The sequence below is a fragment of the Miniopterus natalensis genome, chromosome 10 (genome assembly GCF_054644295.1).
Source record: "Miniopterus natalensis isolate mMinNat1 chromosome 10, mMinNat1.hap1, whole genome shotgun sequence".
Lineage (NCBI taxonomy): Eukaryota > Metazoa > Chordata > Mammalia > Chiroptera > Miniopteridae > Miniopterus > Miniopterus natalensis.
Genome location: NC_142090.1, coordinates 47,318,993 through 47,345,968, shown reverse-complemented (window position 1 = coordinate 47,345,968; position 26,976 = coordinate 47,318,993). Strand labels below are relative to the sequence as shown.

General features: G+C 38.6%; 1 protein-coding gene across 2 annotated transcripts in view; it reads right to left on the bottom strand.

The window, feature by feature from the left end:
- PHTF2 (putative homeodomain transcription factor 2) overlaps window positions 1-26,976 on the bottom strand; it is a 131,076-nt gene that overhangs the window by 18,326 nt on the left and 85,774 nt on the right. For both annotated transcript variants that reach the window (XM_016219584.2, XM_016219585.2), the window contains 2 exons: window positions 23,371-23,526; window positions 5,061-5,279 (listed from right to left, as the gene is read on the bottom strand). In XM_016219584.2, coding sequence (XP_016075070.1) covers window positions 5,061-5,279; window positions 23,371-23,526 — 375 coding nt within the window. The remainder of the gene's footprint in view (window positions 1-5,060; window positions 5,280-23,370; window positions 23,527-26,976) is intronic.

The following is a 26,976-nucleotide window of genomic DNA, read 5'->3' as shown; positions in this document are numbered from 1 at the left end:
ATTATATATTCAGCTATGACTAGAGGAAGAAAATTTTCTCCTGTAGAAATATTTCAGTTACTATTTACAAAGAAAATAGAACAAACAATGAAACAAAAACAGATTTGGTCATCCTGACAAGAATATGCTGATTCAAATGCTTAGTGTTTCTTTGTAAGGGATTTTTGAGTCTTAAAGTAGGCAGAAAAGGGTCCTCCAAACCTAATACAAGAAAGCAGCTGGCAGATTCTCATTAAAGGGAGCTAATTTCCATTACATGACTACTAGTAAAACTGAAAACCTGAGCCTATTTTTCAGAAGTCTGACAATAAGAAGTGTATGTAAAATCTAGTCTTTCATCCAAAGCAAAACCAATAGAAACCTAGAATACGATCAGATATGCAGAGTAGAACATTAAAAAATCTTTATCTTATCAAAAAAGGAGCAGAATGGTGTGAAAAATTTAGGACAAATTTATTCTGTATAGTATTCGTTAAAAACAATTTTTTAATCATTTAAGACAGGACTAATCAGCATGCTTTGAAAAATTTTTATTTCGTTTCATTCACTCAACTTATATTTATTAAACACCTACTATGTACCAGTTCTGTGTAATACAACAATGAGCAAAAGAACACATGGTCCCTGCTTCTATGCAGCTTATGGTACCCTCTGGGAAAACAGTTCACAGCCCAGCCGGGCGTGGCTCAGCAGTTGAGCGTTGACCTAGGATCCAGGCCATCGGGGTTCGATTCTACGTCAGGGCACATGCCCGGGTTGCGGGCTCAATCAATGACTCTCTCATCATTAATGTTTTTCTCTCTTTCCCCCTCTCCTTTCCTCTCTCTGAAATCAATAAAGATATACTTAGAAAAAAATAGTTCACAGGCATTTTCTTTTTTGAATGTTTTTGTTGTTTTTTATTGATTTCAGTGAGAGGAAGGGAGAGGGAGATAGGAACATCAACGATGAGAGAGAGAGGGTCATTGATCGGCTGCCTCCTACATGCCCCCCACTGGGGATCAAGACCAAAACCTGGGCATATGCCCTGAAGGGAATCAAATCATGACCTCCTGGTTCACAGGTCAACGGTCAACTGCTGAGCCACACCAGCCAGGTATCACAGGCATTTTTATTTTTTTTTTTACTTTGCACAGTGCCTGGCATATAGCAAATGCTTATTAAATGTTTGCTATTATGATTACAACTATATTCCAACTATGTGGAATGAACAACTATAAATTCATGGTTTAGATTCTAGCTAGACCTTTACCAATGTGACTGTGACTTTTTAAATTGGCTTGAATACATTCACACACATACTCTCTCTCCACTATCTCCATTTAGCACAAATGATTATTTCAAGCCTTTATCACCATCCACAAGTCCCCCACCCTATCATCTCACTTCTTATTGTTAACAGACCCCCTAACCTCCTGCACTCACAGAATAGATATCATCAGGCAGTAACTCTCTCATCATCTTAGTGTTTCAGGCACTCTTCCTCTTCCGCCTCCTCCTATTTCAACAGAAGATGTATTCCTCTTCCTATGGAAGAGGTATTTAAGCTTCCTAACTAGGTTTTCCTTCAAGAATCCTAAGAAACATCATTCAACTTTTTCTCCTGTACCTCTTCAATTTCCCCACTGATTTTCTCCTATGCACAGATGTGCTTAAATATTTCATATCTTTGGGAGGGGGTGGGGACCCAAACTCTCTTTCCTCACCTAATCAGTACTTCATTTTTTCCAAACTTTCTCAGCCATGCTTCTTAAACCTCATTCCTCATTCTCAGTCCTCAATCCCTGTAGCAAAGCTTCTGTCCCCTGACACTTTCCTGTAGCCAATACCAAAACTAATGAATATATTTTAAAGTGAAACATTTCAATAAGAAAATAATAACACTCAGTTTTATCATATTTTAACTTTCTCCCTTATTTGCTGCAGATATTTTAATTTTAAAAATATTACAAGCAAAATTGAAACTCACTTTGTACAACATTTCCTTCTTATATTCCCCAGATTTATTATCCTAAATTTGGTGTTTACTAATCCCTTGCATGTTTTTATACTCTTACTGCATATGCTTTTATCCATAAACAATATATAATATAACCTGCATGTTTTAAAACTTTATATAAATGGCGTATTGTACGTATAGTTCTGGAACTTGATTTTTTCATTCAAAATTATATTCACAAGATTTGTTCCCTTTGATATATGAAGCTGAGTTCATTCAATTTCACTGCTGTATATTGTTATATCATATGCCATGGTTTATACTACTGTTGACTATTACATTATTTTTAATTTTTCACTATCATGCACAATGCAATACCATACAGATATAAAATATTTTTATATGTCTTCTTTGTGTCCAGCTTCTAAAGTTTCCTTAGAGATGAAAGAGTCTCAGAGTATGCAGAACTTCAATTTTACTCTATAATGACAAACTGCTCTCCAAAGTAGTTGTACAAATTTATATTAACATCAGCATTGAATAAGAGTTCTTTCTTCACATTCTTGCCAATGTTGAAATTTATCAGATTAAAAAAATTTAGACAACCTGATCAATATGAAATTATACCTCATTGTTCTAATTTACATTTCCCTGATTACTAACAAGGCTGACTTGACCATTTTTACTTATTATATATTAGTCATCTAGGTGAGTTGCCTGTTCACATCCTTTGTCCATTTTTCTACTGAGTCACTTGTCTTTTACTTTATTCACATGTTGAAGTTCTTTGTGTGCTCTGTACAGTAATACTTTGAGTTATCATGTTGGAAGTATCTTCTAGCCTGTGACTTGTCTTTTAACAATATTTATGGCTTAATTTGTACCCAAAGTTTTACATTTTAAGATATTCAAATTCGCCAATTCTCTATTTTTTGTTTTTTTAGAGAGAGGAGGTGGGGGAAGAAACATCAATATGAGAAACACCAATCAGTTGCCTCCCATAAGGGCCCTGAACTGGGATCAAACCTACAACGTAGGTAGGTACCCTGACAGGCAATCAAACCCATAACCCTTTGGTGTAGGAGATGATGCTCCAACGAACTGAGTCACACCGGCCAGAGAAATCCCCCGATTTAGATGTTTGCTTTTAGATGTTTGCTTGTGCTTTTTCTATCGTGTTTAAAAAATTCTTCTCATACCTGAAGAAGCAAAGATTTTTCTCCTATACTTTCTTCTAAGTACTTTTAAGTTTTGCTACTTCACATTTAAGAATGATGTGGAATACAGTTTTATGTATGAATAATCATTTGACCCACAACCATATACTAAATAATCCATCCCTTTCCCAGTGATTTGTAATACCACTTATGCCATATAGTAGGGATCCATATAAGCACATGTCTATTTCTGGGTTTTCTATTCTGACTCATCGGTCTGTTTGTTTATACACTGTCTCAGTTGGTTTCGGGTTGCTATAATAAAATACCATAGACTGGATGGTTTAGAAATAGAAATCTTATTTCTCACAGTTCTGGAGGATACAAAGTCCGAAGATCAAAGTGCCAACAGATTCAGTGTCTGGTGAGACCCCACTTTCTGGTTTAGAGACTGCCCTCTTTTTCCTGTAACCTCACATGGGGAAAGAGGCAACATAGCTCTTTGGGGCCTCTTTTATAAGGGCACTAATCCAATTCATGAGGGCTCTACCCTCATGGTCTAATTACCTCCCAGGTGCCCCACCTCCAAATACGATCATATTGGGGATTAGGTTTCAACACATATATTTTGATGGGGACACAAACATTCAGTCTATAGTATAAGTCTATACCATACATCTTAATTACTAAACTTTAAAGTACATTTTTATATCCAGTATGGAGAGTCCCCTGTAGCTCTTCAAAATTGTTTCTGCTATTGACATTTTGTTCTTTAATGTGAACTTTATATCTCTCTAAGTCCAACTGAAAACAGAGAGATAAACATACTGGTAGAATTTTGATAGAAAAAGTAGTGATAATGAGTATCTCTTGTCTTTAATAAAAATGCTCCTAAAATTTCAACATTAAATATATAGGTTTTTAGAAGATTGTTTGATAGTGACCTTTTATCAGATTAAGGAAGTTCCCTTCTATCTCTAGTTTTCTAAGTTTACTTGTTGGTTTTATTGTTAGGATTTCATGAGGACTTGGATAATAGAGAGAAGTAAGGTAGAGTTGACCACCGGGTTTCTGGACAAGTGAGTAGATGGATAGAGATGTCATTCACCAAGATTCTGAGTGCCATAAGAAAAACAAATTTATGAGGAAAGATGGTATGTTTGGTTAAATCTGATGTAACGGTGAAACATTCAAATGAAGATGTCCCATAGACCTGTGTTACCCACATAGACCTGTGTTACGTCCTACTCACATGTGGCTACTGAGCACATGAAATGTGCTTAGTCCAAATTAGATGTGCTATAAGTGTTCACAATAGATTTTGAAGACATTCAGTATAAAAAAATAAAAAATATTTAATTAATATTTTTCACATTAGTTATATGTTGAAGTGATATTTTGAATATACTGGGTTAAATAAAAGATACTAAAATTAATTTCAACTTTAAATTAATTTAAAGGCTACCAGAAAATTTTAAATTACACATGTGACTCTAATTATATTTCTATTGGTAGCACTACTATAGGCATTTGGAGATACAATCTGATATTCACGAAATATAGATTTGTGAAGTGAAGGCCAAAGGTATAGATAAATCTGACATGAAGTATGTTGAGTGAGTAAAAGACTACTGCATCTAAAACACAATTTGACTTAACCAAACTCCATTTACCAACTTCTCAGAACATATGTTTGCAAGGTTAGAGACACAACCATAATATAAATACTGAGATTCTATGTTCCAATGAAGTCATCACAGCTCACATTAAAAAAATTTAAAAATTACCAGAATATTATTTTAATTGAATGTAAGCTCTTTTTTCATCTCTATAAAATTTGTACATACATTCAAAGGAGAAAAAAACCTGTAGAAACCACCAGTGGCTTAAATTATCTACTAATAGAAATTAAAATCAACCTGGAGAATAAAGGGAAAAATAGCCCATGAAAACTGTAAACCAACCTGGTGAAAAGGGTCATCTCTATATTCTTTTTTCACACATGGATTAATCTGAGGATTTTCCACATCTGTCTCACTGGTACAAGATGATCGGCATTCTGCACAATGTAACAAGTCTTCCCATAATATATCTTCTGTTTCAGATTCTGGCCTTGTGCTCTCAGAATCCTGTCTGGAACTTGAACAGCGAGAGCTGCAACTAGTACCCGATTTAGGGGCATCCTGAAATCAAGATATTCTTTGACATTAATACAATTTATGTACCGTTTTCAATTCAAAGGATTCTATTAGAACCATATATGGCTACTTTTTCCTAAAATAACATACACACTGTCAAATGACAGTGAAATAGGTAGCAAACCATTAAAAATACATACTAGTTTTTAAGGAGTAGCAAAATTTCCTCATATCAAAATTTATTTCCAGTTTCAGCTCAAGTGTTATTTTGCATGCAAAGATTGTGCCTTCTTTCTCTTAAAATTTATACAAAGCTCAGAATTCAGGCAGGCAAAGACTAGCCTAAAGTGGGTGGATTGCATAGTAACCCACATTAATTGATGTGTTTAATGGTGTTTTCTTATTTAGTCTATTTTAGCAACAATATATTTCATTTATCTACTGTCTTTGTTTCTCAAACGGCAAGTTCAATAAATTGACAAAATTAACAGATTATGTATATTATAAAGTGCCAATTCATATGTTTGAGATAATCTATGATATGAAAGTAGAAAAATAAAAGACAGAAGTTAAATAATTTTAATCAATTTACTTTTTTCATAGGAGTTTTTAGTGTACAAAATAGAGAGTTTTCAGTAAAATTTTAATTTCATGAATTCAAAATAACTTTTAAAGAATGATAAAAGTATCAAAGATGGCAGCAGACTGAGTGGAAGCTACACTGATACTCTCCCGGGACCAAACTGGGATTACAACTAAAATATAGAAAAAACATCCTGAATAATCAACTGCAACTGAATATGAGCTGGACAGCACCCTCATAACCAAGGAGGAAAGGTGGAGATGGTGCGAGAGGGCTGGTTGGGCTCCCATAGGCAACAGCTAATGGTCCAGAGGGATATCTCAGCTGTAGGGGGTTCCCACTAAAGACTATAGGGTCTAAACTCCAGGCTGGGCTTCTTAGCCAAGAGCACCAGAACTGAGAAAGGTGCCCACATAACACCTGGCTGTGAAAAGCAGCCAGGTTTCTGTCTGCCAGGGAGAGGCTGCTGGAAATGCACGCACCATCTTGAGGCGGCAGTGCATAAAGTTTTGCATGCAGCCACTCACCTTGGGCTCCAGTAGAGGGAGGGCAGAGTGGACTGGAGCTGTGTTAGGAGAATCTACGGTTGTGGGCTCTGGAGATAGAGCTCAGAGGGCACCCCTATGGATTTCTGTGCCAAGTCATTCCCTCAGATTGCACAGGACATCTTTCTCAGACAGACATTTTGCTTCTTTTGCCTGGTGGGGAAGCAACTGCCTTACCCTGCAGTAAAATCTCTTGCCCCACTCTAAGAGTTTCTACAGCCTGAGGCTCCTTAAGAGACTGATAACAATCAGCCATCCCATCCTGTGGAGTTTCTACAGCCTGAGGCTCATTAAGAGAATCAGATTAATCAACCTGCAGGCAGAGGCAGACCTCAGCGTGCTTTGAATTTTTGCCTGATCTGCTTCTGGACCCCGGCCTTGGAAAAGCAGACTTTGGTGTGCATCTTGGTCCTGTCCAACCGCATCCTGCCCCAGTAGAGAAGACCTCAAGCCAAGGGCTGTTGATAGCTCCAAACAGGGTACTCAAGGCCAGTCAGCATAGCATCTGACATTGGCCTGCATCAGAGAACATCCAAAAGACTGAGTCCTAGCAGATCTACCTAATACACAGAAACAAGCCCAAACAGGCAGCCAAAATGGGGAGGCCAAAAACAAGCCCCTAATGAAAGAACAAGAGATGTCTTCAGAAAAAGAGTTAAATGAAATAGAGATAAGCAATCTATCAGATTAAGAGTTCAAAATACTGATTATAGGATGCTCAACACCATGAAAAGATATGGACACTATGAAGGAAATTAAGAATGACAGCAAAAATAAATACATTGGAAGGAATAAACAGCAGATTAGAGAAAGCTGAGGATCAGATCAGCGAATTAGAAGACAGGGTAGAAAAAATCACTCAGAGATTCAAAAAGAAAAAACAATTAAAAAACAGGAGGGCAGTCTAAGGAGCTGTGGGACAACATGAAATGTAACAATATTCGCATTATAGGAATGCCTGAAGGGGATGAAAGTAAGCAAGAGTGAGAGAACATGTTTAAAGAAAAATGGCACAAAACTTCCCTAACCTGGGAGAGGAAAAAGACACACAAATTCAGGAGGCACAGAGAGTCCCAAACAAGAAGAATCCAAAGAGGCCCACGCCCAACACCATAATTAAAATGCCAAAAATTCAAGACAAAGAGTCTTAAAGGAAGCTAGAGAAAAGCAATCTGTTACCTACAAAGGAGGTACCATAAACCTGTCAGCTGACTTCTCAACAGAAAATCTATAGGCCAGAAGGGAATGGCATGAAGTATTCAAGGTAATGCAAAACAAGGATCTGAAACCAAGACTACTCTATCCAGCAAGACTTTCATTCAAGGTAGACAGTGAAATAAAGAGCTTCCCGGACAAAAAAAAAAAGGCTAAAGGAGTTTATCACCACCAAACCAGCATTGCAGGAAATGTTAAAGGAACTGCTGTAATTAGAAGTAGAAATATATATGTACAGAGAGAGAGACATAGGCATAAAGAATTAAAATGGCAATACATAAGTACATGTCAATAATAACCTTAAATGTAAGTGGATTAAAGGCCCCAACAAAAAGACAGAGTGGCTGACTGAATAAGAAAACATGAACCAAATATATGTTGTCTATAAAAGACCCACCTCAGAACAAAAGACACACAGGAAGAGAGTGAAAAGATAAAAAAAAATTCCATGCAAATGGAAACAAAAAAAGTTCGGGTAGCAATACTCACATCTGACAAAACAGACTTCAAAATGAAGAGCATATGAGAGACAAGAAAGGTCATTACATTATACTAAAGGGATCAATCCAACATGAAGATATAACCCTGGTAAACATATCTGCTCCCAATATAGGAGCATATAAATTTGTAAAAACACTTCTAGAGGACTTTAAGGGAGAAATAGACAGCAATACAGTTATAGTAGGGGACTTTCACACCTCACTAACTTCACTGGATAGGTCTTCCAGACAAAAAATCAACAAGGAGGTTGGAGGAAGATGGTGCCCTGTGAGAAGCAGCAGTGCCCCCGCTCCAGCCACGGACTTGATTTCCTCCTAAAATCCTATGTAACCAGCTTGAAAAAAAACAGAGAAACATACCTGAGTGGACGGAGTGTGAGTGGGGGGCACTGAGGAACCATCACGGAGTCCGGTAAGAGAGGGGGCCCTTGGAAGGGGGAGTCCCCCCGAAGCCTGTGCTGGGCTCCGAGCCTGAAGGCTTGGAGGCTGCAAAGCTCCACAGACGGCATTCAAAAGCAGGGATCCCACACCCGGAGCAGAGAGAGGAAGGAGCGCCCCGCGCACAGGGCAGGGGGACCCAGGGGAGCGGTGAGTCCGGGAGGAGACAGCGCATTCCTAGGAAACAAAGCCTCTAGTGGCGGCTGCGACCGGCGTCTGGTGCTTGGGGTGTCGACCATAGGGAAGGCTGTCCCAAGGCCTGTGGCACCCAAGTAGTGAGGGACCAGAGGACTGCGCTGAGCACCCGCATACGGGGACCCTCTGTCTCCCTGTGAGGCACTGTGTTGAGCCCCAGAAGGCGCTGAATCTGCGTGGCATGGGGGAGGGGAGGAGCCCTCCCACCCTGAGCTCCCGGTGCTGGGAGGCTGGGTTCTGCAACCAGCCCTGAGGGTGTCCTCCCGCCCTGAGCTCCTGGGTGCCAAGAGGCTGGGATCTGTGACCGGCCCTGAGGGGCCCCGTGGTGGTGCGTGAAGCCGCTCCACCTTTGCTCAGACCAGCGGTGTGGAGAGCTGCGTGGAGCTGACTTTGGGTCCCCTCCGGCTGGGTGCCTTGGAGCAAGGGCGGCGGGACCTTGCGGGGCGGACTCTCCGCTTGTGTGTTGCTTTGTGCCTTTGCGAGTTTGATTTCGGAATTGGTTCCCACCTTCTCGGTGTGCACTGCACAGACTGACCCTTGGAGGCTGCCATTGGGGTCTGCACAGTAGACGGTCTGAGGGGCGGGACTGGTGCGACCAGCCAACCAGAGCTGAGCAGGGAGGGGCGGAACCCGCCAGCCTCTCCTGCAGCAGGGAGCACCGCCCCCAACAGGAAAGGGCGGTCCCGCTCACTGAGGCCCCAGACACACCCGCAGGGCACAGTCCTGAGGGGGAAGGGAGAGCACCTCATAGGAGGGCTCTGCAAGAATAAGACTCTCAGGGACTGTCCTTTGGGAACTGGAGGAAACACTGAAAACCCCTGCTGGGGGCTGGGCAGGCAAAGGGCCCACCAGAATGTGTTCTGAATCGAACCCACTGGGCCCTGGCTGCTGAAACAGCCCATACTGAAAAGGCAACAGGCTGAAATCAATCTGAAGTTGCAGCAGGACAGAGCCTGGGGAACTAGAATCAGAGGACAGGGTAGGGACTGAGGAGCTGGCGGTGGAGCAGAGACTAACTCCCGCAGAGCAAGCGCCTGACAGCGACACCTCTAACAGGAGTGATACCCTGGGCTACACTACCACCCTGCACCCTAAAGACTCTACAGAAGACTCTGGAGCAAGACCAGGCAACTACAAGGTTGCAAAATAGCTGAAAAGAGGAGGTGGCCCACTGAGAATCTCAGATCAACCATCTACCTAGGGACACCAGAGCCAAACCTAGACGGCTCCTCACATTGGGTGATACACAAGTACCTCCCAGGAGAACTGAAATCACAAAAAACAGCGACCCTCAGACAACATAAGTTGCCCAGAAGAAACGCACCTGATTGACTACCTTTTTCTCTGCTGTTTTTTTGTCTGGTTTGGTTTTGGGGTTTTTTTGGTTTGGGGGGTTTTTTTGTTTGTTTTTTGTTTGTGGGTTTATTTTTTATTTTTTCCTTAGGAAGAAGAGAAAGGGGAGAAAATGTGTTTTTTCTTCTTTTTAAAATTTTATAAAAATCTTTTTTCTTTAATTTTTTTTAAACATTTTTTAACTAATTTTTTTCTTTCTTTTTTTTTTTATAAAAGAATTTTGTCTTGCTCAGCTGGTTTTTGGTTTTGTTTTCGTTATTTGCTTTGTTTTGTTTTATTCTTGCTTCTACTATCAAGACTTTCTTGCTATCCCTGCTTAACAACTGGGACTTTATCATTATAACCAAGTTTACTGCTTTCCTCTATAGTTTCCCCCAAATCTCTTACCAGACTCGCTGCCTGCCTGGGCTTTATCTCTCTCTCTCCTCTCAATCCATTGGCATAACTTTTTTCTTCTTTTTCTTCTTTCTTTTTCTACTTTTCTTTCTTCTTTCATTTTGCCCCCTTCTGTTTTCCTGTCCAATTGCTAGTTTCTCTTATTCTCTTTACTGTATTTTTGTTTTCTCATTTTCAACTATTATCCTATTCCTATTCTCTCCCTTAATTTTGTGCTGGCCCTTCTTTCACAATCTTTTCTCTGCTTCTGTTATCCCCCAGTAGCTTCTCTATTTTTTACATTTTAGTTTATTATTATTTTCTAAATTTTCACCAGTATTAACAACAATATATACCTCTGGGCTCGACTGGACCCACAAGACAAAATTCCACCCCACAAGACTGGGACACAGCAAATATATCTAATATATAGATATAAGCACTAAGGCCTACCAAAATGGGGAGACAAAGAAACAACCCCCAAATTAAAGAAAAGGAAACATCGCCAGAAAAAGACGTTGATGAGATGGAGTTGAGCAAGTTATCAGAAACGGAGTTCAGAGTATTGATAATGAAGATGTTCAAGGACCTTAAGAGGAACTATAGATGATAAGATCGAGAACCTTAGTGAAAACATGAAAAAAGAGATACATACCATAAATACAACTCAGACAGAGATAAAGAATGCTGTATCTGATATCAAGAATGCACTGGAAGGAATTAAAAGCAGGCTCAATGAAGCAGAGGATAGAATAAGTGACTTAGAAGACAAAGTAGAGAAAATCACACAATCAGAGCAGCAAAAAGAAAAAACACTTAAAAAGCCTGAGGACAGTCTAAGGGAACTTTGGGACAACACGAAGCAAAACAACATTCGCATTATAGGAATGCCAGAGGGGGAGGAAAGAGAGCAAGGGATAGAGAACTTGGTGGAAGGAATAATTATAGAAAACTTCCCTAGGCTGGTGAAGGAGAAAGCCACACAAGTTCAGGAAGCACAGAGGGTTCCAAACAGGAGGGACCCAAAAAGACCCACTCCGAGACACATAATTAAAATGGCAAATGTCAAGGACAAAGAGAAAATATTAAGGGTTGCAAGAGAGAGACAAGCAGTGACCTACAAGGGAACCCCTATAAGGCTGACAGTTGATTTCTCAAAAGAAACTCTTCAGGCCAGAAGGGAGTGGCATGAAGTTCTCCAAGTAATGAAAAGCAAGAACATGCAACCAAGATTGCTTTATCCAGCAAGGCTATCATTTAAATTTAAAGGTGAAATAAAAAGCTTTCCAGACAAAAAAAGGCTAAAAGAGTTCAGTACCACCAAACCAGCACTGCAAGAAATGCTAAAAGGACTGCTTTAAGAAAAAGAAGGAATAATGAGAGAAAGGTACATCAGCATAAAGGGGAAAAATGGTATTAAATAAGTTGATATCAATAGTAACCTTAAATGTAAATGGAATAAATGGGCCAATCAAAAGACAAAGGGTAGCTGAATGGATAAGAAAACAGGACCCAAATATATACTGTCTACAAGAGACCCACCTGAGAGCAAAAGACTCACACAGGCTAAAAGTGAAGGGGTGGAGTAAAATATTCCATGCAAATGGAAAGGAAAAGAAAGCTGGAGTGGCAATTCTTATTTCTGACAAAACAGACTTCAAAATAAAGACCATAACGAGAGACAAAGATGGTCACTACATATTACTAAAGGGATCAATCCAACAGGAGGAAATAACCCTTATGAACATTTATGCACCCAATACAGGAGAACCTAAATATATAAAAAGTCTCTTGGGGGACTTCAAAGGGGAGATTGACAGCAACACAATCATAGTGGGGGACTTTAACACCCCACTGTCAGCATTGGACAGATCATCAAGACAAAAAATCAACAGGAAAACGCAGACCTTAAATGAATCACTAGACCTAATGGATTTAATTGACATTTATAGAACATTTCACTCCAAAGCAGCAGAATTCACATTCTTCTCAAGTGCACATGGAACATTCTCAAAAATAGACCACATGTTAGGGTACAAGGCAAGTCTCTATAAATATAAGAAGATTGAAATCATATCAAGCATCTTCTCAGATCACAGTGCCATGAAACTAGAAATCAAACACTATAAAAAAACTCAAAAATATTCAATCACATGGAGGCTAAATAGCATGTTATTAAACAATGAATGGGTTACCAAGGAGATCAAGGAAGAAATCAAACAGTTCATGGAAAGTAACGAAAATGGACAACAACCCCAAACCTATGGGACATGGCGAAAGCATTCTTGAGAGGAAAATTCATATCATTCAAGAAAAGCCCAGAGGAAGTAGAAGGAAGGAAATAATAAAAATCAGAGCAGAGATTAATGACACAGAGACTAAAGAAACAATACAAAAAAATCAATGAAACCAAGAGCTGGTTCTTTGAAAAGGTAAATAAGATTGATGCACCTTTAGCCAGACTCACTAAGAAACAAAGAGAGAGGACCCAAATAAATAAAATCAGAAATGAAAGAGGCGATATAACAACTGATCCAACAGAAATACACAGGATTGTAAGAAAATATTATGAGCAACTGTAGGCCAACAAATTGGACAACATAGGGGAAATGGACAAATTCCTAGAAGCATACAACCTTCCAAAGCTGAATCAAGAAGAGGCAGAAAACCTGAATAGGACGATAACAACTAATGAAATTGAAGCAGTAATCAAAAAACTCCCAGCAAACAAAAGTCCTGGACCAGATAGATTTACAGGCAAGTTTTACCAAACAGTCAAAGAAGAATTAACACCTATTTTATTCAAACTATTCCAGAAAATTCAAGAGGAGGGAAAACTCCCAAATTCTTTTTAAGAGGCCAGCATCACCCTAATCCCAAAACCAGATAAAGATACTACAAAGAAAGAAAATTACAGGCCAATATCCCTGATGAACATAGATGCTAAAATCCTCACTAAAATACTAGCAAACCGGATCCAGCAATACATTAAAAAGATCATACATCATGACCAAGTGGGGTTTATTCCGGGGATGCAAGGCTGGTACAACATGCGCGAATCAATAAATGTGATACATACATCACATAAACAAAATGAAGGACAAAAGTCATATGATCATATCAATAGACGCAGAAAAAGCATTCGACAAAATCCAGCACCCATTTCTGAAAAGAACTCTCAGCAAAGTGGGAATAGAGGGATCATACCTCAACATAATAAAGGCCATATACGACAGACCTACAGCCAACATCATACTCAATCGGCAAAAACTAAAACCATTTCCATTAAAAACAGGAACAAGACAGGGATGTCCACTTTCACCACTCTTATTCAACATAGTACTGGAAGTCCTCGCCATAGCCATCAGACAGGAGGAAAACATAAAAGGTATCCAAATTGGAAAGGAGGAAGTAAAACTGTCATTATTTGCAGATGACATGATACTGTACATAGAAAACCCTCAAGACTCCATCAAAGTACTACTAGATTTGATAAATGAATTTGGCAAGGCAGCTGGATACAAAATCAACATCCGGAAATCAATGGCATTCTTATACACCAACAATGAACTTTCAGAGAGAGAAACTAAAAAAGCAATACCATTTACCATTGCAACTAAAAAAATAAGATACCTAGGCATAAACTTAACCAAGGATGTAAAAGACCTGTACTCAGAAAACTACGTGACACTGAAAAAAGAAACAGAGGAAGATTTAAACAAGTGGAAGAATATACCATGCTCATGGATTGGAAGAATTAATATCATTAAAATGTCTGTACTACCCAAAGCAATTTATAAATTTAATGCAATTCCTATGAAAATACCAACAGCATATTTCTCAGACCTAGAACAAACATTTCGAAAATTTGTATGGCACCAAAAAAGACCCCGAATAGCTGCAGCCATCTTGAGAAAAAAGAACGGAGTGGGAGGGATCACATTACCAGACTTCAAACTATATTACAAAGCCACTGTAATCAAAACGGCCTGGTACTGGTACAACAACAGGCATACAGATCAATGGAACAGTACAGAGACCCCAGAAATAGACCCTCGCCATTATGGTCAGTAAATATTCGACAAAGGAGGCAAGAGTAACCAATGGAGTAAGGACAGTCTCTTCAATAAGTGGTGCTGGGAAAATTGGACAGATACATGCAAAAGAATGAAACTAGACCACCAACTTTCACCATACACAAAAATAAACTCAAAATGGATAAAAGACTTAAATGTAAGTCACAAAACCATAAAAATCCTGGAAGAAAACATAGTAAAGTCACAGACATCCCACCTAGTGGACTTTTCACTGATACATCTCCCAGGGCAAGAGAAACAAAGGAAAAAATAAACATATGGGACTACATCAAACTAAAAAGCTTCTGCACAGCAAAAGAAAACAGCCTCAAAATACAAAGGAACCCCACAGTCTGGGAAAACATATTTGCCAAAGATGAATCTGATAAGGGGCTAATTTCCAAAGTGTACAAAGAACTCATAGCACTCAGCAAGAGGAAGACAAACAACCCAATTAAGAAATGGGCAAAGGACTTAAATAGACACTTCTCCAAAGAGGACGTACGGATGGCCAAGAGACACATGAGAAAATGCTTGACGTTGCTAATCATCAGAGAGTTCCAAATTAAAACCACAATGAGATATCACTTCACACCTGTCAGAATGGCCGCCATCAACAAATCAACAAACAACATGTGCTGGCAAGGGTGTGGAGACAGGGGAACCCTAGTACACTGCTGGTGGGAATGCAGACTGGTGCAGCCACTATGGAAAACGGTATGGAGGTTACTCACAAAATTAAAAATGGAGCTGCCGTTTGACCCAGTGATTCCACTCCTAGGAATGTATCCTAAGAATCCTGAAACATTCATCAGAAAGGATATTTGTACCCCGATGTTCATAGCAGCACAGTTTACAATAGCTAAGATCTGGAAACAGCCCAAGTGCCCATCAGTAGATGAGTAGATAAAAAAGCTGTGGGACATTTACACCATGGAATACTACGCAGCTGTAAAGAAGAAGAAATTCGTACCCTTTGGGACAGTATGGATGGACCTGGAGAATATTATGCTAAGTGAAATAAGCCAGGCAGCGAAAGACAAGTATCACATGATCTCACTTATACGTGGAATCTAAAGAACTTAATAAACTGATGAACAGAATAGATTCAATGACATGGAAGCATAGATGAGACTGATGAATGTCAGAGGGATGAAGGAGGGTGGGTGGGTGGAGGGGGAGAGAGTAACCAAAGAATTTATATGCATATATGCACAACCCAAGGACATGGACAATGGTGGGGAGAGGGACTGGGGAGGGGGAAGGAACGGGGTGGAACGGGTCACTGGGGAGAAAAAGGGACATCTGTAATATTTTAAACAATAATAAAATTTAAAAAAAAAAAAGTAAAAAAAAAAATCAACAAGGAAACAGTGACCCTAAATTACACACTAGATCAGATGGATTTCATTAACATTTACAGAACATTCCACCCCAAAGCTGCTGAATATACATTCTTCTCAAGTGCACATGGGACATTCTCAAAGATAGACCACCCGTTAGGACACAAAGCAAGTCTCTACAAGTTCAAGAAGAGTGAAATCATATCAAGCACCTTCTCAGACCACAATGGCTTAAAATTATAAATCAACTACAATAGAAAAAGAAAAAGACATGGAGGCTAAATAGCATATTTTTAAACAACGAATGGGTTACCAAAGAGATCAAGGAAGAAATCAAAAACTTCCTGGAAACAAATGAAAATGAACACACAACTCCAAATCTATGGGACACAATGAAAGCAGTCTTGAGAGGGAAGTTCATAGCACTATAAGCCTACTTCAAAAAACAAGAAAAACTTCCAGTAGACTCTGTAACCCTACAACTTAAAAACTTAGAAAGAAAAAACAAGAAAAGCCCAGAGTAAGTGTAAGGAAAGAAATAATAAAGATCAGAGCAGAAATAAATGATACTAAAGAGACGAAATAAAAGAGACTAAAAAAAAAAAAATACAAAAGATCAATGAAATCAAGAGCAGGTTCTTTGAAAAGATAAATAATATTGATACACCTTTAGCCAGACTCATCAAAAAACAAAGAGAGAGGACCCAAATAAACAAAATCAGAAACGAAAGAGGTGAAATAACACCCAACAGAAATACAAAGGATTGTAAGAAAGTACTCTGAACAACTATATGCCACCAAGCTGGACAACCTGGATTAAATGGACAAATTCCTAGAAAAATACAACTTCTCAAAACTCAATCAGGAAGAGTCAGAAAATCTGAATAGGCCAATAAGTGCTGATGAAGTTGAAGCAGTAATTAAAGGGCTCCCAGCACACAAAAGCCCTGCCCCAGATGGCTTCACATGGAAGTTTTACCAAACATTCAAAGAAGAACTAACTATTCCTCAAACTATTGCAAAAAACCAAGAGGAAGGAACACTTCCAAGCTCTTTTTACAGGGCCAGTATTAACCAATTCCAAAACCAGCTAAAGACACAACAGGGAAAGAGAATTACAGGCCAATATCCCTGATGAACACAGATGCTAAAATCCTCAACAAAATACTATCAAATCGGATCCAGCAATGTATTTAAAAGATCATACGCCATGACCAAGTAGGATTTATTCCAGGGATGCAAGGCTGGTACAATATTCGCAAATGAATAAATGTGATACATCACATAAACAAATTGAAAGACAAAAATCACATGATCATATCAATAGATACAGAAATAGCACGCAACAAAATGCAATACCCATTTTTGATAAAATCTCTCAGCAAAGTGGGAATAGAAGGATCATACCTCAACATAATAAAGGCCATATATGTCAAACCTAGAGCCAACATCATACTACATGGGCAAAAACTAAAACCATTTATCCTAAGAACAGGAACAAGACAAGGGTGTCTACTTTCCCCACTCTTATTCAACATAGTACTAGAAGTCCTAGCCACAGTGATCAAGACAAGAAGACAACATAAAAGGCATCCAAATTGGAAAGGAGGAAGTAAAATTGTCATTATTTGCAGATGACATGATATTGTACATAGAAAATCCTGAAGATTCCACCAAAAAACTACTAGGTTATTTAATAAATGGATTTGGCAATGTAGCAGGATACAAATACCCAGAAATTGATGGCATTTTTATACACCAATAATGTACTCTCAGAAAGACAAACTACAAAAAAAATCCCATCTACCACTGCAACAAAAAAATTAAGATACTTAGGAATAACCTTAACCAAGAAGGTAAAAGACCTGTATTCAGAAAAGTACAGGACATTGCAAAAAGAGATATATCTTCCTTATAGAGGAAGATATAAACAAGTGGAAGAATATACCATGTCCATGGATTGGAAGAATTAATATCATTAAAATGTCCATACTACCCAAAGCAATCTATAAATTCAATGCAATCCCCATTAAAATATCAACAGCATATTCCACAGAGCTAGAATAAACACTTTGAAAATTATAGGGAACCAAAAAACACCCCGAATAGCCACGGGAATCTTGAGAAAGAGGAACAAAGTTGGAGGGATCACAATACCAGATATCAAGTTCTACTACAAAGCCACTGTAATCAAAACAGCCTGGTACTGGCACAAGAACAGACATATAGATCAGTAGAACAGAACACAGAATCCAGAAATCAACCTACGCCATTATGCTCAATATTTGACAAAGGAGGCAAGAGCATACAATGGAGTAAAGACAGTCTCTTCAATAAACAGCATTGGGAAAATTGCACAGGTACATGCAAAAAAATTAAATTAGACCACTAATTTACACCATACATAAGAATAAACTCAAAATGGAGAAAGACTTAAATGTAAGATATGAAACCATAAAAATCCTAGAAGAAAACGTTGGCAGCAAAATCTCCGACATCTCTCATAGCAATATGTTTGCCGATACATCTAGTGCCAGAGAAACACAAGAGAAAATAAACAAATGGGATTACATCAAAATAAAAAGCTTCTGCACAACAAAAGAAATCATCAACAAAACGAAAAAGGAGCTCACTATAAAAATATATAAGGAACTCATACAACTTAACAAAAGGAAGACAAACACTCCAATTAAAAAATGGGCAAGGGACCTAAATACACTTCTCTAAAGAGGACATACAAATGGCAAAGAGACATCTGAAAAAATGTTCAAAGTCACTAATCATCCGAGAGATGCACATTAAAACTACAATGAGGTATTACTTCATACCTGTCAGAATGGCTACCATCAACAAATCAACAAACAAATGCTGGTGAGGATGTGGAGAAACCCTAGTACACTGCTGATGGGAATGCAGACTGGTGCAGCCACTACGGAAAACAGTATGGAGGTTCCCCCAAAAATTGAAAATGGAACTGCCATTTGACCCAGTGATCCCACTTCTAGGAATATATCCTAAGAAACCCCAAACACCAATCACAAAGAACTTATGCACCTCTATGTTCACAGCAGCACAATTTACGATAGCTTAGACCTGGAAACAGCCCAAGTGCCCATCAGTAGGTGAGTGGATAAAAGAACCTGTGGTACATTTACACCATGTGGTACATTTACACTATGCAGCTGTTAAAAAGAAGGATCTCTTATCCTTTGGGAGAGTATGGAGGGAACTGAAGTGTATTATCCTAAGTGAAATAAGTTAGTCAGAGAAAGACAAGTATCACATGATCTAACTCCCATGTGGAATGTAATAAACATAATAAACCAATGAACAAAATAGATCCAGAGACATAGAAGCATGGAGCAGACCGAGGGATCTCAGAGGGAAGGTGGGGATGGGGGAGTGGGTAGGGAGAGATTAATCAGAATATGTTTATAAGCATAACCCATGGACGGAGACATTGGTATGGGGAAGGCCTGGGGGTGGGGTGGATGTGGGGTGGAGGGTATCAATGGGGGGAAAAGGGGGACATCTCTAATACTTTCAACAATAAAGATTAAAAAATGAATGATAATGGCCATGCTTATAACAAAGTATGCTGAAATTTTTAGATTTGTTTTTAGCTATCCTGTCACTAAAATTTGTCAATTTTACCTTTAAAATGCTTTAAAATTATCTCTTTCTCTTTTTCATGCTATCACCGGATATCATTTATACTTTGTTATAAAAGCCTCCTAATGGACCCCTACGTAAAAGCCTCCCCTCTTTCCAGATTAACCTTTCCTAAGTACAACTGTTCTTCTACTCCTCTGACCAAAATCCTTCTGTGGCTTCCCACTGCTGCTCTCCTGGATAAAGTTCAAATTCCTCTACCTACCATGCTTGTCTTCAAATGGCTATTTTTGGACCTTGTTTTCCACTTCTCTGTACCACAGCCTTCTCCTCCAGTGACACTGGGCTACTCCCTAACTCCAAAACAGTTTGTTCTTTGCCAATCCAGCCTCTCATTATGTTCCTACCTTTCAGGATAAATCGTACTCTGCTTTAAAGCCTACTCAACAAAGTGTCAAGAAATTACCATTTCTACCCCCTTCTAGCTTGTTTACCTTGTTTCTGAGCCTTAGTTTAGTCATCTGCCAATAGTGAATAAAACTCCCTACCATAAAGAGATATTAAAAAATAAATGAACACTATAGCTTTTAATACAAACCTGTACAAAGCAGGTTAAAGCCTAGCAGGACAAACGTTAGTTTAAAGTCTTCTATTTAGAGTGAACACTTTGTCCCTGAAATGAATTATTATAATATTAATTTGACAATGAATTTTGACTTGCTATCCAGCATCTGTGTTATCTGTGTTAATTAAATGCTCATGTATTTCATATACTCAAATAAGTCACAACTCTCAAATACACTATAAGTCCACCAAAGACAGAAACCATCCTTACCACAGGTATCAAAGTATCTTGAATGAATGAGTTGTATTATTGGTAATTAACTTATGGATATTAGAATGGGGCACCATGTATATTTTAATGTGTGATAGAGTATTTGTGGGAGGGTTGTTTGAGAGAAAAGCAAAATTTTTTTAAGGAATTGAATAGGAAAATGAGTAAAAAAATAAAAAGAGAAAAAGTCACAGGAAAAAAGGGTAAAAATCATTTCGCCTTTTTTCTTTCTACAAAAAGCAGTCCAAAAACATTTCAGATTCATTGCCAAGCAGAATACTTGGAGCATAAGCAGTTTTCATCACAACAGTTAGATAACAAGGCACAGAATGTATTAAGCAATAAGTAACTGCTAATTTAAATTTTTTCATAAAGCTAGCTTATTATCTATCACTAACTTCTGATGCAGACTTGCTGATCAGATACAGAAATAAGTAACAGATTAAAGGCCCAATGACTGTTTAACTAAAACCAATGGGTGATTTCAGGAATAAGGAAGTATCTATAATTCCTTATAAAACTATTTTGCCAAATACTGATTAATAAGTAGGCCATTTTACAAATGCATAATGTACAAATTATTGCCTAGAATTGCTTACATTTCAAACACTATTTTACCTGCAATGTTTAAGTGATCAATGGCCACTTTGAATTTCATTACAAATTGCTGAATAAAGAAAAAAAGTAAGAAATTTTAGAAATGAGGAAAAACAGCTCAAGTTAATAGCTCATTTAATTCGATTTGCTCTGCTCATTTCAAATCTTTGTATAGCTAAAACAGCATATAGCCAAATTAAGAGGAGGAGGATCATTTACTTAAAAGGAATAAGTGTTTATAACGTGAGTGCTTTGTATCAGGCAATTATGCAAAATCTTATTTAATCCTAACAATCTGATGAGGCTGCTCACCTCTCCCCATTATACAGGCAGAAACTGAGACTCAGAGAAGTTAAATAATTTTTCCAAAGACACTTAAATAGTTTAATTCCAAGCCCATAGTTTCTTCATTATGCTTTGCATCAAATGTTACCTTTATTAGATGAAAATCTTATCTACAATAGGGGATAAAAATTGAAAGATACTTGTAGAGCTAACAAAGCAAGACAGAGAAGGAAATAAAACAAATGTTTAAAAGAAGCTATCAATTCCCCAGGATACCTTCTGCAACTCAGATAATCAAGTAATTCTATCACTTTCAGGTAACTGAAAGAAGCCAACCAGATAGATAGATAGAAAAAGGCAAGAAACTGGGTTGGCAGTGAGAGGTGGGGGTGAAGGAAATGGGATTAAGTAAAAGTCTACACACTGAATGACAAGATCACCACCTCATCCTCAACCCTTTTGGTGACAAACACCATGGCAGCCTAGTATAATATCGGGCACTCCCACAGACCAAAGAATGGATAATTCTACTTGAAAAATGAAATGCCCCTAAAAATGTAGATCTATAGTTACTGATATTTGAGAAGCTTATACAGTCCCACCCATGCATAAAGTGCTTCCACAAATGATTTATTTGTGCCTCACCCATATAGAAAAAATGCCACCAGTAATTTGAAGAAAGTATGGTAATATATACATAAAGATACAAAACAACACTACAGATCTTCTGTCTCAATTTTACTTAAAGGAGACTTTGTTTTGCCTTATTTAAAATATGCTATGAAGTTGGTTTGACTTGAGAGTCAAAATATTTTGGAACTGAAATTTAGATTTTAAAATATTCTAGTCTAAAGTTCCTTACCTGACAGATGAAAAATTTGAAGAGATTTTTTTTTTTTTACTGACATATTTTATACCATTAAAAACAATTTAAAACAAACAATGCCTACTAGGTAATCATCAGCCTTAGTTAGCATGAAATCTAGAAGATTTTAAGCAACACACCTATTTTAAAGTTAACATTAATAATGCTCTGCCTTTCAAGAATCTCAATAGTTAAAAACACAGCTGCAAACCTAGAAGAACAAAGATTATGGAGTGAGAAAAGTATCTTTAAAGCCAAATAATTTATTCTATGGAAAGGTAGAGACCTTCTATAGGAGGTCCTGAATCCCTTCCATGACCAACTGACTTCCAACTGTATGTAGAGTAAGACTTTGGATTTCACAAGCATGATAAGCCAGTTTTAGAACAGGAGACAGTAGTACATCAGAAGACATGGGTGAAGAGGCAATGAGGAGACCGACTGGCATTAGTGTCTGTATAATGGCAGCTACTGAGAGAAGAAACAGCCAGTTGCTAGAAAGATTAACTAGAGATAAAAACACAGAGAAAAATAGGTAAAGAACAAGTAACTCTTCACTTTAAAACCCTCAAAGTATTCACATTCCAGAATAGCGTATTTGATTTTTCAAAAGTTTAACCTTGTATCATTAAGAAAAAAATGCTAATATCATCCAAAAGAGTAGGTTATGTTTACCAGAGTAAAAGAAAAATTAATAAATTTGCCTTGAAGCGATAATGAAATATCTGTCTTTAGAATAAAAGCTGAAAATACAATTGAATGAAATTCTTTGTCCATTTAAATAGTTTCAAGAGATGTGGTAACTTCAAGAGATGTGGTAAGTTAGAAAAGGGTTTAAAAAAAAACAACCATTAAGAAAGAAAAATAGAATCAAGGAAGAACAAAGACTGAATTTAATAGTATGGGCAACTTAATAACTGGTGACAAGAACATAAAGAAAGTCACTTAGAATAATAACTTTGCTACAATTAAGTAGTTATAAAGCCTTTCAAACTGCAGGAAAGACTAACTCACTGATTGCTCACAGGAGCTCACAGATTGTCTCTCCAGGACGGGCTTCTTTAAAAATAAAAAACAAACTGAATATATGAGTCTTCAGAGATAACACACAAGATGAATACAAATGTGTGGCTATTTATCATGTATACAACATGTAAGTCTAAAACTGCTACTCTATAAATCCAGATCATATAACAAGATATTGATACTGACGGGAAATATGTTCTTTTAATAATTATTAATTCATTGTTAAAAGAAGTTGTAAATTAGTAACATATAAAAAAGATATGTATGTATATATGTAAGGCCAAAGTATATACCTCATTAGGGTAATGTTTCTTATAATGGTGTGACTTTCTATTCCGAAGAATGCTCTCAGAAGTCCTGTCCACATGACGACGTAATGGGTATCCAGTTTCAGGACCTTCCTCGCTGGAGACTTCATCAGAGACATTTGTTATTGTCCTTTGAATATCCTAAAATGGGAGTACACAAAGAGGATTATGGTAATCTCTAACTTAACTTGCAGTTTTAAAAGTGTGAAATTTTCAATTATACATATATATACACATACAGCTTTAATACCTTCAAAAACCTCAAAGTGATTAGCACTACCTAATTTTCTGAAAAAAATCTTAAATCATTGACTATACTGGTATTTTAATGTTAAGAGAAATTCCACAGCCAGTTTTCAAATATTGTTCTATAATGTTTTTGTTCACAAAAGGATTTGAAGTAGCTTACAAAATTAAAAAATATAGGATAAAAGCAGAACAGAGTCCATTTAAAATAGAAGTGGGGAACCTTTTTTCTGCCAAGGGCCATTTGGATATTTTTAACATCATTCTTGGGCCATACAAAACTATCAACTTAAAAATTAGCTATGAAAAAAGCTCCTAGATTTATTGAATTTCGAGTCCCAACTGTGGTTGCCTTGGCAGAGCCAGACCAAATAATTTCTCAGACCGGACGTTCCCCACCCTTGATTTAAAAGAAGCTGAGAGGAGAAACAGGATGGCAGCGTAGGTAACCGCTGTACCCGCCGCCGCCCACAACCATACCAAAATTACAACTAAAATACAGAACCACCATCACTCAGAACCTTCTGAAATATAGCTGAACTGAAGCCCTACAACCAGGGAACTGAAGAAGCATGAGACTGGTAGGAGGGACAGAGACGGGCAGATCAGGGCTGAATCCCAGAGACTGCACCACAGGCCCACACCCAGTGCTGCGGTTTAAACCTGGGAGGGATTATCTTGGTGGTGGAGGTTTCCCAGAGGAGTGAGGGGTCCCAGCCCCACATTGGGCACCCCAGCCCAGGATTCCAGTGCCGGGAAGAGAAGTCCCACAACTTCAGGCTGTGAAAACCAGCAGGGACTGTCCCTGAGGGACACAGAGGCTGTGGGACTCCCAGGCAGCTCCTCTTAAAGGGTCCGCGCATGGACTCACTCAGACGCACTCCCTCTGAGCCCCAGCGCTGGGCAGCAGCTTGAAAGGAACCTGGGACACTTGGGGAGGAACTAACCTGCCTGAAATCTGGGTGAGAGCCGGAGGGGCAGCTTTTTCCCAGACAGAAGAGCTGGCAGAGGCCATTGTTCCTTTGGCGAGCCCTCCCCCACACAGAGCAGGCAGGTGCCATATTTGAATCTCCAGCACCTGACTCACACCTTTGGCCCCGCCCCATTGATTCCTGGAGGCCCCACCCCTCCCTACCTGCAAGCTCATCCAGGCCATTTCTAGTGGCTTTTCTATGCAAGTGGCCTCTCAAGCCTTATGTTTAGGACTTCCCTAAAATCTCTCAAACAAGCAGCAGCATGCCCTATACAGCTTGATAAGTGGCCCCAGGCCTGGCACTAGTGGTAGCCTGCATTCGTTCATAGCTTGGCCTCTCCTGGATACTTCCAAGCACAGCACAAGTAGCAGCCAACTACGATGTGCTGTGTAGCTCATGCTGGATGGCCCTGGGCAAGGCACTGGCACAGGCTGACTCTGTACCTCCAGGGAAGCCCCAGAGACAGTGCACCTGGTGGTCAGACTTGACCATGCTGGCTTACAACCCTACCACATCCACGAGTGACACACTCAAGGGGCGCACTTGGTGAACACCAAAGCTCCACTGAAGTAAATCCTGCTCCATAGGGGAGTCTCCAGCACAGCAGCTCTTGGGTTGTAGTTGCAGCTGGTCCTCATAGCTGACTTGCCTAGGGGTCAATTCCTCCCAGTGATGCCAACAACAACCAAGGCTCAACTACAACAGGACAGTGCACACAGCCCACACAGGGGAGCACCTAGAAGGCCCAGCTCAGGTGACTGGGGAGGCTGAGCCACTGGACCCTACAGGACACCTACTACACATAGCCACTCTACCAATTCCAGGAGACATAGCAGCTCTTCCTAATACATAGAAACAAGTACCTAGAAGCAGCCAAAATGTGGAGGCAAAGAAACATGTCACAAAGGAAAGAACAGAAGAAATCTCCAGAAAAGGAACTAAATGAAATAGAGCCAAGCAAGCTACTAGATTACAGAGTTCAGAATTATAGTTATAAGGATGCTCAAGGATATTAGTAAGACTATTACAAAAACAAGTGAGACCATCGATGACATAATAAAGTACCAATTTGAAATGAAGGCTACACAAACTGAAATGAAGAATAATTTCAGGGAATCAACAGTAGAGGACGCTGAGAATCTAATCAGCAATTTGGAACATGATGAAACAAAAACCACCCAACCAAAAGAGCAAAAAGAAAAAAGAATCCAGAAATATGAAGATAGTGTAAGGAATCTCTGGGACAACTTCAAGCAGCCCAACATTCGTATTATTGGGGTGCCAGAAGGAGAAGAAACAGAGTAAGAAGTTGAAAACCTATTTGAAAAAATAATTTGAAAAAATAATTACAGAAACTTCCCCTACCTGGGGAAATAAACAGACTTACAAGTCCAGGAAGCACAGAGAGTCCCAAACAAGAGGAAACCAAAGAGGCCCACAGCAAGACACATCATAATTAAAATGCCAAAGGTTAAAGACAAAAAGAGAATTTTAAAAGCAGCAAGAAAAAAGCAGTTAGTTACCTACAAGAGAGCACCCATACGACTGTCAGCTGATTTCTCAACAGAAATCTTGCAGGCCAGAAAGGAGTGGCACGAAATATTCAAAGTGATGAAAAGCAAGAACCTACAACCAAGATTACTCTACCCAGCAAAACTATCATTTAGAACTGAAAGTCAAAGAGCTTCTCAGACAAGGAAAAGCTAAAGGAGTTCATCACCACCAGACCAGTACTATGAAATGTTGAAGGGTCTTCTTTAAGAAGAAGCTAATCAACAAAAGAACCTGACAAACTAAATAGATCCGGAGACACTGATACATGCAACAGACAATCAGATTTCAGAGGGAAGAGGCAAGGTGGGTGGAGGGTGGGAAGAAATTACCAAAAGAAGTTATATGCATATATGCATAACCCGTGGACATAGAAAATAATGGGGTGAAGGCCTGGGAAGGGGGTGGGAGCGAGGTGGAAGGGGTCAACTGGGGGGAAAATGGGACACCTCTAATACTTCCAACAATAAAGATAAATTAAAAATAAATAAAATAAAAGAAGCTGAGAGCCCAGCAGGGCATGGCTCAGTGGTTGAGCATTGACCTTTATATACATATACACATACCTACATACATACAAATATATATATATACATATATATATACACATATATAAAAAGAAGGTTAATATCTCCTAAAAAAATTAAAAAAAAAAAAGTAAATAAATGAAGCTGAGAGACCAGAGATGAACTAATTATACTATTTTCGAAAATTGAAAATGTGACCAATTATAATACCACCATTGATTAAATAATGGCTTACGAGACAAAAAGAGGTAAAATGGTAGTTGAATGGGTGTACAATCAGACATTATGCACAT